General features: G+C 43.2%; 1 protein-coding gene across 1 annotated transcript in view; it reads left to right on the top strand.

Annotated features, from left to right (window-relative positions):
• Nucleotides 1-15,642, top strand: part of SMURF2 (SMAD specific E3 ubiquitin protein ligase 2) — a 94,003-nt gene extending 78,361 nt beyond the window's left edge. Inside the window, exons 12-19 of the mRNA XM_006271232.4 lie at nucleotides 231-334; nucleotides 2,091-2,205; nucleotides 2,592-2,770; nucleotides 3,320-3,457; nucleotides 3,725-3,845; nucleotides 6,735-6,936; nucleotides 11,413-11,488; nucleotides 11,790-15,642. Of these exons, the coding sequence (XP_006271294.2) occupies nucleotides 231-334; nucleotides 2,091-2,205; nucleotides 2,592-2,770; nucleotides 3,320-3,457; nucleotides 3,725-3,845; nucleotides 6,735-6,936; nucleotides 11,413-11,488; nucleotides 11,790-11,889 (1,035 nt within the window). The 3' untranslated portion in view covers nucleotides 11,890-15,642. The remainder of the gene's footprint in view (nucleotides 1-230; nucleotides 335-2,090; nucleotides 2,206-2,591; nucleotides 2,771-3,319; nucleotides 3,458-3,724; nucleotides 3,846-6,734; nucleotides 6,937-11,412; nucleotides 11,489-11,789) is intronic.
• Nucleotides 15,643-16,867: the final 1,225 nt, after the last annotated feature.

Below are 16,867 nucleotides of genomic sequence, written 5' to 3' on the forward strand. Positions count from 1 at the left end.
GCAATTGAAGGGCATAAGCTTTTCTGGCATGTTTTTTATTTGACTGGTAATGTCCTATTTGTAGAAAATGTTAGTTAGAATCTGTTGTTTGAAAAATGCTGGTTACTGAATCAAGGAATACCCTCTGCTTTAAGGTCTGAGAATCACACGATTAATCATTTATAGCGGAGAGTAATAGCCTTCATATCCTTAACTAGTGGTGAATATGACAACGTGCCATATAATTTTAGGAGTCTTACCGGCAAGTCATGAAGATGAGGCCTAAAGACCTGTGGAAGCGATTAATGATAAAATTTCGGGGAGAAGAAGGCCTTGACTATGGAGGGGTTGCCAGGTAAACAAAGACGTGTGCCAGACTGTCCAATGTATTACGTATGCTTTGTTTCTAAGCTCTGTTTGTTTTGAAGGGGTTTGTTTTTAAAATATGTTCTAGTAACTAATTGTGTGCCAACATGGTGTCCCGCAGTTTTCTGATATTCTTTTAGAGGAGAATTATCATGCAAACTTTAGCATAGATGCATCTTAAATGCAAGATGTGCCTTTTGTAACTTTACTGAAGATAAGTCCATCTTCTCTGGTTAGTGAAATTAATGCTGTCCTTGGAGCAGGACCAGCTGTGCTGGGGTGTGTTGTGGCACAGCTGACCTGCTTCATTGGGTGATGCAGACATTGCCCATTGTCCTGAGTCAGGGCAGGGCAGTGTGATGTGCAAGCCCAGAGTATCCCCTACTGTGGGATCCCTGGGTGCACATCTGCAAGCGCAGAAACCCAGGCAGGCATTCCCATGGCATCTTGGGCTTGATCTTGCAGGGAAATTCCCAGGGCACGCAGGATTGGGCCCCTGAAGCCCTGGGAGGGCCTGTCCAAAGCAACTGGAGAGTGCAGGCTGCCCATGCTGTCCAGCCATAATGGAAGCAGATGTCTGCCACAAAAAGTAGCGCAAATTTTACCACCTACATTGCAGGCACCTTTTGGGGCATTTGTGGCACAAGGGATATGAAGGTCTCTTTGGGCTTTGTGCTGCCATAAAAGTTCTTATGGTTACACAAAGGCAACATCCATTATCAGCATTAGATCGCTGAGCATTTACACCATTAAGGACTCTATTTTGTGGTAAATCTTTGGTAACAAAAATGAGCCTAATATTGTAGTTTTAAATGTAAAACCTTGACTAGGATTTAAAATAAAACATTAGCGTTTACTAGAGTCGGGACCTAAAGTCAATCAGTGGTCTATAGTGTTTGTGTGTGTGTGTGTGTGTGTGTGTGTGTGTGTGTGTTTAAAAAAAAAAACATTAAAAATTAAAAAATCAGTATTTGGGGGGGAAATAGCTACAAGTATTGTAACACATGAAAAATGTATTACTGAGGCTTCTGTAATATGATTGTAAATATGAATATGCTCATCCCTTCTGAAATATGGATGTGCGATTTCTGGTCCATGAAGGTAGCTTTGAGGTTTAGAAGAATTTTAGGATTTAAACCAGAAGTTATAGCAATGATGTTTCAAAACTAGAATTCACGCATGTCATACGATAGCATTGTCTAGCCATCAACTAGTCTGTTTTCCATGCCTGGCTTTCAGTCAGTATGCCCTGGGTCATCCACCCTCTTCTTTGTTGGGCAGTCAAAGGAGCAAAGTAAAGGGGCAGTGTGAAATAGTATGGATGTTTTCCGCCACCTTTAAACTAATATTTACCAATCAGAGCAAATTTATTTAGCACTTTAAATTGCAGCCTGCAACGTAAAGACCTTCAGGTAATGGCTATATTCAGTAGACTGACAAACGGCAATGCTCTACAGTGAGTAGAATACACACAGTACAACTTTGTCTTAACTGTATAATGCCTAAGAAGGAGAAACAGAAGCAGAAACTCTGGGAGTAAGTGAGATTGGGAGGAAAAAAATGCTTGGACAGCTGGGAAGTCAGCCAGTTTTCAGGTAATGGATGCTTTCTGCTCGTCTAAATATGGCTTTAGTTTCATTTCTTGTTCATTGTGAATATTAAAGTTGAAAACTTTAAGTTTTGCATAGTTTCTCAGTATAGAAATGTTTGCCTAAAACTTAAGGTAAATTATCCTGTTCTTCCAGGGAATGGCTCTACCTGTTGTCGCATGAAATGCTGAATCCATATTACGGCCTCTTCCAGTACTCCCGAGATGATATTTACACACTGCAAATCAATCCAGACTCTGCAGTTAACCCGGTATGGACAGTGACAACTTCTGTAAATCATTTTTCTGTGGCCCAGAAATGTTGTTAACTGTTGGGTATTCCTAAGACTTTATCTAATTCTCATGTTAGTATTGTTAGAAATGGATTTTGTGCAGTTAACGGGGTCCTTTTATACTACTGGGATTAGAGGAAAGAATATGAAATATTTCTCCTTAATCTTGGTGCCAAATGTTGGCATTTCTCAGTGGGAATAACAAAATCAAGTTGTCTTGGCGCTTAGCAGCAAAATCTCGGGACTATGGGGAACTAATGTTTAAAACTTTTTGATAGTAAGGTCTTGCTTCTTTAAATTTGAAATTCAGCAAATATTCTCTCAGGAAGTCTGATCAGTTGATTGCATTTGTCTTTCAATTCCAGGAACACTTATCGTATTTCCATTTTGTCGGACGGATTATGGGGATGGCTGTGTTTCATGGACATTATATTGATGGGGGCTTCACATTGCCTTTCTATAAGCAGTTGTTAGGGAAGCCAATTACTTTGGATGATATGGAATTGGTTGACCCAGATCTTCATAACAGTTTAGTCTGGATACTGTATGTATTGCACATTTCCTAATTACAGTAATATTTAGTATGCCATCTGAGTTAGCATGTAGTTCATTCATTTAAATTTGGTTGAAATAGAATTAAATTATTGTGCGTTTCACATGCTCTCTACTAAGGCAGTTGGTTTTACAGCATGCATTTCTAATGTATACAATTTTTATTTAAAAAAAAAAAGGGGATTTCAGTTTAGTAGAGACTTGAACATGTATGAAAAGAATTTTGAATGCAGATTGCATTTTGTTAGTCACTAGACTTTTCAGAAATTATAACTTTTTGCATTTGCTGATCATGTTGAACGCTAAATAGCAATAGCATGTTGCTTAAATATGTGACATTGAAAAAGTTAATAGTGTTGCTGTGCATAATGTAACAATAACTAAACAGTAATAGGCTGTTTGGGAATTAAGCTCCTGACAAATAGTTTGAAAGCAAATCTGATTGAAAATTAAATTAACGTGTCTGTCGTGTGTGTGTGTAATGCAGTTGTAGAGAACATCTTCATCTTCACTGAACTCTTTGCTTGTTTCTTCCCCCAAGTGAAAATGACATTACGGGAGTCTTGGACCATACATTTTGTGTGGAACACAATGCTTATGGGGAAATTATTCAGCATGAACTGAAACCAAACGGCAAAAGCATCCCTGTCACGGAGGAAAATAAGAAAGAATATGTCAGGTATTAATCATCAGTTTTTCAAACAGTTTTCTGGGTGATGTGATAGCCCGGGGGGGGGGGGGGGGGGGAGAGAAGACTAAGCTTCCCCTACATGTGATTTTTGGCTTGTTTCAACCAATAGGCAGTGCCCCATATTTTTGAAACTCCAATACAGTAGCTTTGTTGTGCTGAATTGCTGTCAGTAACTTTGTTTCTTTGGCTGGACAAACTGCAGGGTTATTGCACTTGAATGTATTTTCCACCCAGCACATTTGCACTTGCTTACAGGCTTTATGTAAACTGGCGATTTTTACGAGGAATTGAAGCACAGTTTCTGGCCCTGCAGAAGGGATTTAATGAAGTAATCCCACAACATCTGCTGAAGACATTTGATGAGAAAGAGCTAGAGGTCAGTACACTACTGTTATGTTATGTCGTCAAGTGTAACAATAAAAGGTTGATACATTCTTCTGAGACTAAGTAACATGATAAGTTGCCTCCCTGGTGCTTTTGGGGTTTTGCAGGTGCAATGTTACAAGAAATGCAGTTAACACAAAAGATCATCCAGGCCCTGGAATTTCTGAGGCTGATTTCCCTGACATCCTCCATTCTGTGTGTCTCCTACAAAATCAGTAGCTGGGTTTGTCAGCTGAGCAGCTTTCTCTCCTGTGAACTGTCTGATGCTATTGGGTAGAGCAGTGCTCAAGTTTGTCTTTTTGTTTGTGTTGACTTTGCTAATGACTTACAGGAAGCTAGATAGGACAGCTGTTGTGGAAGATGCCACTTTTCTTCTGGTCAGTTCTAACAGGTTACGTAGGATGGGGATACCTCTCTTGTACTTGGTTCAGCAAATTATTTCTGATCAAGGTATCTACAATCTTCTCAAGTTACTTTGCCGAGTAGGATAGGGCTGTCTCTCTAGTAGCCCATAAAGGGTGGATCTGCAGCCCCAAGGCTCTCACCTGACTTAGAAGTTGAACAGCCCTGGTATAGGATAAAGTGCATACCTTTTAAAGACAGACAAGGTTCCTTGGGTGAATTTGATATCTTTTATTAGACCAACCCAGATAGTTGGAGAATAGTTATTAAGCAAGCTTTCGAGTTCAAAAACCCTTCGTCAGGCTAAGGAAGTTTCAGCAGTTGGTGTGTGTGCTTCTTGGATGGAATGAAAAGTAAAGAAGCCAGTGGCTGGGCTGGGGAGAGTTGCCAGGCAGATTATAATGTATCAAAAATACCTTTTAAAGAAACATTAATTGGCACTACCACCATATGCTGTACCATATGCACAGAGATGAATGTCATGCTGAATAGAGCACCCCTTAAGGACAGAACAGAGTTTAACACTTTTAAAAACTGAAATTGGATATAAGATCTACATCAGGGCTTTCTCTCTTGCCCTGCAGTGATTGTCTGCATCTTCTGAGCCATTGTGAGTGTGCTGGCTTATAAAATGGCTAAAGTGAGAAGTACTCACACTTTCTTTTGTGTTCTTTGCTAGAGATGTCATCACAGAATATACAATGGCAACCTGTCTCTTCTGCTGTTAGACTTTGAGTAGATCAGACAGTGAAATCCAAAATAGTCTTTTAACCGCTGCCTGGGAAATAGAGGTGAAGGGTTTTTGGTGGAGGAAATGGCAAGTCCAAAGTATGATCCTATTTCACAAATGCTGCAAAACTTTGCTCTTGGCAAACATTTCTGAAGAATGATGCTACCATCTGCACAAAAACCCTCCAAAAAAACAAAGCAAGCCAACCAACCCCAAAGTGATGAAAAACCAAATGGAAGTTTTAGCTGTGGAAAGGGAGAATACCAGAGACTCCATGAAATCAAGTAGGGACTTAGTTGTGGCTACTCACTGTACGTGTTCAGATTCAGTAATGATGTATACATAGATGTTCACAGCATGGAAGTTTTTATTTAAGATGCGACAAAATTTAGAGGATTTTGATCTAGAATGACATTGATAAAAGGGAAAACCAGTATGAAATGAATTGAATGAAATTCACGTAGGACAAATACGAAGTCCTGCATTTAGCACAGAACAATCAAATGCACAAAAACAACTAGGGAATGAATTACTAGACTAGTATTGCAGAGAATTGGAGCTACAGTAGACTCTAAGCAGAATATGAGTTAACAAGTGCTCTTGTTGCAAAAAAATAAATAAATAGAAAGTCAACAGCATAGTGCATTGCAGATGACATTTTTGTTAATACAAGTCAAGGGAAATGGCTCTTCAGCTCTCCTTGGCACTGGGGATGCCTCATCTTGAGTTTCTCATTTTGGGCCCTATGCTTCAAGAAGATGAGATCAACATGTGGAGAATCCAGTAGTGAGCAGCAAAAATGATTAAAGACCTAGGAAATGAGACTCATGACAAAGGGTTGGAAGAACTGAGATTATTTAGTCTGGAAGAGAGAAGACTGAGCAGGGATTTGAAACACCCTTGAAACATCTTAAGAGTGGTTGTGAACAGGGTGATAAATAATAGACAGTTCTCAGTGGCCAAAGGGGACAGGACCAAAAGTAACAGTCTTAAATTGCAATTAGGGAAATGTTAGGTTTAATATTAGCAAGAACTTTCTAACTGTGCATGGTTAAGCACTGAAACAGATTATTTAGAGAGGCTGTGAAATCACCATTCTAGAAGTTTTTAAGGGCAGGTTAGACAGACCCTTGGATGATGTGGTTTAGACAGGATGATCTTACCCTGAGCAGGGAGTTGGATTTAGATATCCTCCTAAGGTCCCTTCTTTCCCTGTTTTTCTATGAAAGCAGAGGACAATGCTATACTCCATTTGAAGCTCAAAATATATTTTACTTGTTCATTCATTTTGTAACTGTATGAGATGGAAAAATATTACTAAAAACTACCATTTAATGGTGGGGAAGATGATTGAATTCTGAAAGCCAAATTACACCCTGGGCTACCCATGAGAAGAACACTTACCAAACTTGGTAGACCTGTGCATGCACAAAGGTGAAGGTAGAACTTGTACATCTGGAATCACAGGACACTTTCAGGATCCGTAAATTATGTTTGTTCTAAGCTTAGGAACCTGGGCTGTTCTGGCTGGAAAAAAAGCTAGAATTTGACATTTCAGAAATGGATTGTGTGAGACTTTTTTTTACAACAGAGTACAATGATGTAATTCCACATTTCTTAAAACCAGAGCAAGGCTGTAACTTTTCATTGGTAGTAAATTTTGAAAGTTTTTAAACATGCATTTTCTTTTGATGGTTAGGCATTATGTAATTTCTTTTGAGCACTGATAATGTGTATGATTATTAACAGCTCATCATTTGTGGACTTGGAAAGATTGATGTTAATGACTGGAAGGCAAATACTAGGTTAAAACACTGTACCCCAGACAGCAACATTGTGAAATGGTTCTGGAAAGCTGTGGAGTTCTTTGATGAAGAGAGGAGAGCACGATTACTCCAGTTTGTGACCGGATCGTCCAGAGTGCCTCTGCAGGGTTTTAAAGCATTACAAGGTAAAAGTTTTGCTGGAACCAGCTTAAACTGGATTTGCATGGGGAAGGAGTGGGACTTGCCTCGAAAACCTTCCATGAAAACAAGGCCGTTGGTTTGCGGCGGGACTTTCAGTGGTCTGATGGCTGTTCTTTGGCATCACGTTTCACTTGCTCTTCTCTCTTGGCCTGCCCATTCCCTGGTGACTCTTGGCTGTAAACTGCTCTCTTCTTTCCCCCTATAAAAGCACTTCTGTTTCTTACTAACTGAAGTAAATTTTAGAAATCAAATCTATAGCTTTTTCACCTAACAGTCTGATTTTTAATTTTTTTTCATTGCAATACTTCACCTCCTCTACAGCTGTCCACCATTCACTCCATGGCCCAAAAAACCAACAAGTAATTACAGAAAAAATCTGTCTCATTAGCCAATGGCCTTTGAGCTGCAATAGGAGCTGTACCTTTCTGCAGGAGTGCCTCTGACTGTCAGCTGCACTGCTAGACGGACAGTACCAAAGTGGCCTCGGTGATTCTCCTGCATCTCTCAAGATTTGAAGTATTTTCGTTAGCAGATGGGCAGGTTGGATTCCAGCTGAACAAAAACCCTCTGATAGCAATTACTGTTTACAGAAATTTACCCGCTCTTCCAGGGGCTTCTCACTCCTGACCCCCAGCCCTACAGCCCTGCTGTTGCTACTTACTTTCAACCCACAACCGCCTGGCCTTGCCAGTGCCTCTCACTCCCAAGCCTCATCCCCCTACTTTCCCAGGTACCCCAGGGCCAGGGTCTGCAGCCCCCTGCCCTCTCTCCCCAGCAGCGCCCAAGCCCTACTTGCTGCCCACCGAAGGCAGCAGCTGCTGTGGCCAGAGCAGAGCATGGAGCTGGGCTCACCTCTCCCTCCCTCCCCTGTGGGCCTAGAGCAGAGCTCATGCTGCCCTCCCCCCAGGGGCTCTGTGGACCAGCAGCCAGGACCTGGTGCGGAAGGGAGCGCCGTGGCTGCCAAGCCAAGGCACCCCCTACCTGCCTGGGAGCCCAACCCCAACTGCTCATGTTGTGACCCAGTTTGGGGTCATGACCCACAGTTTGGGAACTGCTATGCAAGACTAAGGTTTAATTAGCTTTAGTACCTTTAAGCAAATGCACCTGGTGACAGGGGTGGGCAGTTTGCAGCAGATCAGGCAGGGGAAGGGGATCAGAGTGGCACATGGGGAGGGTTCTGGACAAATTTGTACATACCTGCCAGAAAGGTTTTCATAGATGTTAGGATCGGAAGGGACCTCAATAGATCATCGAGTCCGACCCCCTGCATAGGCAGGAAAGAGTGCTGGGTCTAGATGACCCCAGCTAGATACTCATCTAACCTCCTCTTGAAGACCCCCAGGGTAGGGGAGAGCACCACCTCCCTTGGGAGCCCGTTCCAGACCTTGGCCACTCGAACTGTGAAGAAGTTCTTCCTAATGTCCAGTCTAAATCTGCTCTCTGCTAGCTTGTGGCCATTATTTCTTGTAACCCCCGGGGGCGCCTTGGTGAATAAAACCTCACCAATTCCCTTCTGTGCCCCCGTGATGAACTTATAGGCAGCCACAAGGTCGCCTCTCAACCTTCTCTTGCGGAGGCTGAAAAGGTCCAGGTTCTCTAGTCTCTCCTCGTAGGGCTTGGTCTGCAAGCCCTTAACCATACGAGTGGCCCTTCTCTGGACCCTCTCCAGGTTATCCGCATCCTTCTTGAAGTGCGGCGCCCAGAATTGCACGCAGTACTCCAACTGCGGTCTGACCAGCGCCCGATAAAGGGGAAATATCACCTCTTTGGATCTATTCGTCATGCATCTGCTGATGCACGATAAAGTGCCATTGGCTTTTCTGATGGTTTCGTCACACTGCTGGCTCATGTTCATCTTGGAGTCCACTAGGACTCCAAGATCCCTTTCCGCTTCCGTTCCACCCAGCAGGTCATTCCCTAGGCTGTAGGTATGCTGGACATTTTTCCTCCCTAGGTGCAGCACTTTACATTTCTCCTTGTTGAATTGCATTCTGTTGTTTTCTGCCCACTTGTCCAACCTGTCCAGGTCTGCTTGTAGTTGTTCCCTGCCCCCTGGCATGTCCACTTCTCCCCATAGCTTTGTGTCATCCGCAGACTTGGACAGAGTACACTTCACTCCCTTGTTCAAGTCGCTGATGAAGACATTAAAGAGTATCGGTCCAAGGACCGAGCCCTGCGGGACCCCACTGCCCACACCCTTCCAGATCAAAACCGACCCATACACCACGACTCTGTGGGTGCAACCCTCTAGCCAATTTGCTACCCACCGGACTGTGCAGTCATCCACATCACAGCCTTTTAACTTGTTCACCAGTATGGGGTGGGATACCGTATCGAAGGCCTTCCTGAAGTCTAAGTATACGACATCCACCCGTCCTCCTGTGTCCGGGCGTTTCGTAACCTGGTCATAGAAAGAGACTAGGTTGGTCAGGCACGATCTGCCCGCCACGAACCCGTGCTGGTTTCCCCTCAGCATAATTTGTCCTGCCGGGCTCTCACAAATGTGAGCTTTGATAATTTTTTCAAAGACTTTGCCGAGGATGGAGGTGAGACCTCCTTCCTCCTCTTCTTGAAAATGGGGACCACATTTTGGCTGGCCCCCACTGGTATAGATGATGCCTTCCATTTTTGTGTGTTTCAAGCTTTCCACATTGCTCTATAAGCTCAGAAGGCAGTCAGAGATTCACTTAACTCATCCTTTATGATTAACCCACAGCATGACAGACTGTATAAATTTGTTACGCTGTATTGGTGATTGCTAGTACTACCATTACTGTATGTTCATTCCCTGGTATAATCAGCTAGAATTTGCAGCCCATACTGTTTCCTGGTGTCAGGAGGCCCACGCAAAGCCAGCTGTGCCCATGGAGACTTTGGTTACACAAAGTTGTACTATGTTAAATATTTCAGAATAGCTGAAGTGGTACGTCCCCAAGATGGAGGCAGTTGTCACCAGCATGTCCAGTTCAGTATGGGAGGGAGAAATACATTGTACTGCTGTGACTGCGTCTGTACTAAGGGTCATAGAGTGCAACTATCGCTAACACACCCCACCACACTCATAACCGACATCATCCCACCCGGACACAGGCTGAGTGGACCAGGTGGTGTATACTCCTTGCTGCTAATCAGTGCCTTGCTATTGCATCTCTTTCACTGGCTTGGACAGTCTTGAGCGTGACACGAGCGTGTGAAGGAAACAAAACCTCCTGTCTGAGGGCGAGTGTTGAAATGGCTTTTCCCTGCTTGCTCTGATGTGCTCCCTCCCTCCCTGCTGCTGGCCTTTTCTTACTCCCTTCTGACTTAGCCCTTTAACACGCTCGCTGGCTGACTCTGGGTATTGATGGGAAGTCGTTTGTTGTGCCATGAAGTATCGCAGCAGTTTGTAACACTTAAAATGCAGCTTTGCGGGGGTGTTACAAGCATCCCACCCCTTCGCTGGAGGGGGAAGTTGCTTCAAAGGCGAACCCTCCAGGTTCCCCAAAGCTGATGACAGCAAAGATGAAGCAAACCAGGACTGTGCAGAGCTCCAGGTGTACAGGCTTTGTTAATTGGGGGCACAGCCACTGTGAGCAACAGGGCTTCCAGGTCTGCTGAGCATGGCAGGGCTCTGTGGGAGCTCACCCCTGGGCAGGGGCTCAGGGAGCAAGCCAGCTGTGCCCCCACCCCCCCTTGCAAGCAGCTGTCCTTAAGCAACAAGCATTAAAAGACCAACTAGAACATGAAACTGTGGAACAAGAAATGTCCGCGGACAGGAGCGCATGACTTGTGGTCGGAGCAGACTGTGGGTTCTTACCCCCGTATTTGGACTAGCCATGAGCTCTGATCTTTACCCCATGTTGCTCAGTATGCTGCCTTCTGTATCTATATTCCAGTGAGGCAGGCATGCCATGCTACAAATGATACCCTACACCATCCCTGAATGCCACTCCCAGTCTCCTTCCCCTCCCATTTGCTGCTCTGCTTTCTGCTCCCTGCCAGATCTGCTGCTCTCCTTTCTGCTCCCTGCTGTGCTGCCATCCCTCTCCCTCAGGTGAATGCAATACGCTGGGGCTGCTTGTGGCATTTGTGCTGCAGGTCAGCCACCCTTGCTCTATTCAACCACCCTTAGCCTCTCTCAGCAGCATCCCTTTCCTCTCCCCATCCCTTTCCTTTGGATTGACATTCCTTTCTACCAAAACCTTTTATTTTTGCAGGTCCAGTCAGTGCATCTGATGCACTAGGCTGCTGCCTAGGAAAGCTTATGCCTCTCTGAACCAGTTAGTCTCTAATGTGTCCCATCTACCACCCCCCCGCCCTGGCTTGTGTAACACTTTAGCATCTTGGTAGTGCCCAAGCTGTTGGAGTGGCTGCGCACTCGCTTGCCATAGCATTACCTATGCCCCTGCAGTGCTCCACATGCGGCCTCTCAGGGTTGTGCCTTGTCATAGCATCAACTTTCCTCTTTACTGCATCTTCAGGTGCTGCAGGCCCACGACTGTTCACAATACACCAGATCGATGCCAGCACCAACAACTTGCCCAAGGCTCATACCTGGTAAGGTCATGTGACTTTATCCCATTTTCTGGGAAAAATGCAGCACTTAGATAAAGGATAGGCCGGTGCATTTCCATTGCTGTTTGCCCTGTCTCACCTGCCCTTTCTTTGGCTTTGTTCGTGAACGTTGGCCACCCTAAGGTAAGCCAGGAATACAGCATAAAAGTTGCATGTGTGTTACCAAAGCTTTTTGAGTCTGCTAAGCACGTGGCTGTAGTGCAGACAAACCCTGACCTGCACAACCTTTGAATTTCTGGGTGCAGCTGAAAACGGTTAAAGTTGCTTTGCTTTCTGTTCACAGCTTTAATCGAATAGACATTCCTCCCTACGAAAGCTACGACAAACTGTATGAGAAGCTGCTAACCGCCATTGAAGAAACATGTGGGTTTGCTGTGGAATGACCCTTCACAGACTTACCTAGGACTCTATTTATACTCTTGTCATCCAGAAAGCCCTCCCCCTCAGCCAAGCCTCAAGAAATGCTTGAAATACAGGAAACCTTTCCCTTTTCTACGCTAGGACACTGGGAGGGAAAGGACAGTTTTGGAGTTCTTCTTTTTTTTTTTTTTTTCCCAAGAAAATGGGTCCTGTGGCTTTTGTCATAGAACCATTCAGCTGCTATTAAAAACTAATACCTTGAACACCTAGAATGCTGACTTTTCCTACATTTCAACAGTTAAGCAGTATTCTACACTTAAAGACTACTACTATTTTTGTAAAAGGTAATCTATTCTATTTGCCTACCTGATTTCTGTTCTCACAGATACCAAGACACCACGTTGGCAGTCGGTACAAGTCACTTTCAGCCTGGTTAAAAGTATGATGCTGAACAGCGCCTATACCTGCTATTTTTTAAAAGAAAAATATTTTGGATTATTCTAACTTTGCATAAAATTGGCTACAAGAATCATTAATCTTTTTAATTAAAGCCACTTACAGGTTAACTGCGTTTCTTATAGTGAAACGTTATATTCTGCATTGTAATTTCAACTTAAATGTTACCCGAATGGGGCTTTTTATATTTTTCAAGCATGGATTACAGATCTGAAGTTTGGGGTCCTGTTTATATCAGTTGTCAGATTCCTTAAGCAAATTTCCTAGTCTCCGTGACTGATACTGTATTTAGTACAGGACATTGTGTTAAATGTGGATTAGCCCCTTTTTTAAAGAGAGTTCGTCATTTCAATTTTTTTAAACAAGCATTTTTGTAACAAGTCTCTTGTTGAGAGTATTTTTGGTTTGCTTTCAACTGAAAATGGAAACGCTGCAGTTTTCAAATTCCATAAAGCATGCTGCTGATGAGGTGATGTTGATAGCCACTTGCCTGGTCATCGGTTCATGTTTCAGAATCGTCCGTATCCGCCCAGCCATCCAAAGTTTATGTTCACATGCAACCAATTCGCAGTGCGTATTTGTTGTTTGTAAAGACTTATCAGGTAAACCATTTTTCATCTTTGTTTAGCTCTCATGATGTCAGTTTGCTTAAATTACAGCTAAGGAAAAGCAGTCAGCTCAGATAGTTTCATAGTAAATGCTGAACACGCGTGCGATATGCTTTGACAGTGAGGTCGTTCAAGCACAGTGTCATTGGTTGTAGGGCTGAAAGTATATATATGCAAGCGTTAAAGCATGGGTTGGTCTGTTCAAATGGGAACATAATGCAGTACCGGTGGAGGGAACTGTATTTTGAAATGCGGTTGGGAATTCTGAGCTGTTCAGCTGAGCACGTTCTGTTCATGGGGTGTAGCTAAGTTCGGCTACTCACGGCACAATGGTTTTTTAGCATTCTCCTGAGTAAGTGCGCGGCGACACCCAAGTACCTGACCTGTCTCTGCCTGCTAAGCAGGGGGACAGTGACACTTGGCAGAGGTGATTTTCAATTTTGTTCAATCAGTATTGTGATTGTTTCTTTAAACCTGGACCCCAAAATCAGCACTGTGTTTACACTGCTGCTGAGAAACAATGAAGAGTGTTGAAATAAAATAAAAAAACAAAACAGGATGTAAACCATTTCCTTTGCAGCCTGCATTTTACAGCGAACTAGCTGATGGGTCTTACCCATTGCTATGTATTTTGGGAACCTTTCAATATACAAATTTATTTCTGCCAAATCTGACTGCCCTAGCAAGTAAGTTAGAACAGGCACTATGTATTGGAATAAAAGGCAATAGTTAATTTGTGGAGCTGTGGGGAGAATTTGGTAGCTCACATCCACATACTCCCTCAGTTTCTCCAGCATGGCTGTTGCTCTGAACTTGCTTACCAACCTGAGCTGGCTGGTGAAGAGATGAGGCTGCTCAGGGATCTGCACCTGAAGCCAAAAGATCTGCTTGGGAGTAAGTCTTAGACGCTCTCCCTCATTTGCTAAGTTCTGCTTGGGCTCATACAGATGGGGTGGTAATGCTGCCATTAAAGCTACCCAAAAACACCACTCAAGGTGAATTCCTTTGGTTATTTCACCGACTAGAAACCAGAGTGCCCAGGCCATGGTGCATGTGGGGCAGAACTGTCTGACTTCCTCCAGACAGCAGGAATGTCCTGCCATGGCCACACTGCTGGCTGGTGGAAGTGACAGCTTCGCTCTCTTGTGCTTCTGTCCTGGGCACGCTTGTCGGAGTTTTTCCAAACAAGAGCAGCTTGTCCCTCTAACGAAGGTGTTGTGACCCTGCCTGCAGTTTCCATCTGGACAAGGGTAAATGCTTCTTGCAGCAGGACACAAGCATGGCTTTCCCCACCCTAGGTCCCTGCAGTCCTGTACATTTTCTGAGCTGCAGGACTGCAGGGGCTTTTGTTGGTACCTATTCCTGTGAATTCCCAGTGCTGCTTCAGCTGCACACCCCCTCGTAGCAAACTCTCTGCACGAGCCAGTTGCCCAGGCTAGTAAACACGGCACACACCTTCTATGCCCCTGGGGCATTTTATAGGCTTGCCATTTGTAGAAAATGAATTGTACATCAGTTATTCCAATGAACAATGATAGGGCTGTTGCTTTCCTGTTAAGCATTTTGGTGGGGTGTTGCAAAATCCTTCCAGTCCCATGGGACTGATATTGTAAACTTAAATTTTCCAATATTATGCACAGGAATAGATAACACTTCTCTATATTTGACAGATGATGAATATACCAAGTATTTTGAGTGCCTTTTTGCCTTCATAATGATTGAGAGCTTTAAATAAAGCACCCCGCCTGCTCAGAAACTGTGTGAAATTCTGCAGAAGCGCCAGCCTATCAAGAGTTTAGCTCAAAAATCATGTCAGTTCCCTCAAACAGGTGCTAAGCCTAACGTTGCATTGAACCTGGGACTTTCACCCCATGAGTAATGTGAATATTTATTTCAACTTGTCCCTTGTACTGGCTTTTACTTTAGCCATTCTTTAGTTGCATAAAGTTGTTTTAGAGAAATGCTACATCATGGTTTCATGCTGTTGCTTTTCATGATGAATGTTTAATATGAACAGTGACTATTTTGTAGATTTCAAATATACAGTACACAGTTGCGTTTCAGAGGATTTAATTTCTCGGTGTAAAGAGTTTTGTAATGGTGCTTTGTACAGTATGTATTCTAATTTTTTTTTTTTTTTTTTTTTTTTTGCACATAGGTTCAGTTTCCCTAAACTGATTTATTTTTACCAAATGTTTGCGTTGTACTAAAGTCCAGAGCACACAAGTTTCCCTTCTTTAGTTTTGTTCCACAACACTACACTTATATTGAACTTCTGGTGCGTTTAAACTGGCTGCATGGATGGAAGTAAAAGCTTTGCTTCTTTCTCATAAGTATGCATCATCCTACAGCTTAAAGTAGCATGCTCCCATTGCTTCAGATTTTAAACTGCACCATATAGTTAACAGGTGCCCATTGTTGTACTTAACATTCTCTATCGTAGGCTTTTGGCTCTACCACATCTTTAGAGCTTTATCTGTAGCTGTAATTAGTTTATCTTCAATTGTAACTCCCCCTCCACAAACTGACAGTTTTTAGTTTATCATTTCCATTGTATTTATTACAAAGTGTTTTAGCATTGATATCCATTGTATTTTCACCCAGCTGTTACATGAGCTTTAACAAAACATCTGTATAAAATGGTTTTTAAATACTTAATGTATGTACCCATGCAGAAGTTGAGCAATAAATTGTATGCTGTTTGCACTGTCACAGCATCGTTTAAAAAATGTTCAAAGTTTTTAATTAAATATTTACATTGATTTACAATAACAAGAGGCTTTGAGTGAGTCAACTCCTTTAGAGGAGAATGTATTTGTACATGTTCATACGTACAGCGTGGGCTCGGCCCTCAGTTGTGGTGCACTTTGCTGAAAGAATAAGGAAGCATGCCTTGTTCTGGTGTCTCCCAGCAATCTTTGTCTTTTTATAGCAGGCCCCGACTACAGTGCTGCCTCAAAGCACAGGTAAGTGAATAGATGTCTTTGCTGCTTGATCTAGCACAGCTGACCCAGATTTTTTGTGGAAGATGAAAGAAATACATAACTCAGACAGTAACTATTTTAACTTCATTCAGCTGCAGTAAGCATAGTTTTACCGGGTCACAGTCTGGAGTTGGCCTATCTTAAACTCAGTGATCTGGAATGGCTCTGGTGAATTGAGTGTTTATGGCAAAAGGGAGATTACTGCTGTAGGTTTAGTATGTCAGGGAAATGTGTTAGATGCAATCTTCTCTTTCCCCAAAGCTGTAGCACACCTGCCCTCAATACTTTCACAAGTGCTCAAGAGCCTTCTCTCACCTGGCCTGTTGTCAGGACACTTGTGTTTGTGGGAACTGTTCCCTAACTGACAGGTAGCAGTGCCCGGGACATCTGTGCAGGCTACAGGGGCAAATAAAATGTTCAGCAAATAAGGCTCAGGCACCAGGTCACTTACCTTGTGTGATTACACAGGGTCGGTGTAGCAGAGCTCCAGCTAGAACTTGCAGGTGGGTCCCCCCAGACCAAGCATTTGAGTAGCAGAGGTAACACTAACTACAGATCATAGGTAGGTTGCAGGCAGCAAGCTTTAAAAGCTTCCATACTTAAAATGTTCTCAGTTGAAAGGTGAACACTGAACTGCAAGTTAAATTTAAGACCTGAAACTTTAACTAATGCCTTAAAAACCTGTTTTAAATACCCTGACAAGGCTAGAACTAACCTGCATTGTCCTAATATGACAGCTAAATATAGGCTCTCGCTTTGAGAAGACTGAATACAAGTCTAGTTAGTAATCGACTGCTTTAGCTCAAATTGTATCACATTTACTGCCATTCCTGACTCTCAGTTAGCAGATTTACTTACTTAAAGTTCCACTGTTTGAGGTCTGAATACTTGCAGTCAGTCCTAGACCATCACATTCCAAATAGATCACTGCAGCAGTCAGTTAAATTTTGAAA

This window comes from Alligator mississippiensis, chromosome 8 (assembly GCF_030867095.1).
Source record: "Alligator mississippiensis isolate rAllMis1 chromosome 8, rAllMis1, whole genome shotgun sequence".
Lineage (NCBI taxonomy): Eukaryota > Metazoa > Chordata > Crocodylia > Alligatoridae > Alligator > Alligator mississippiensis.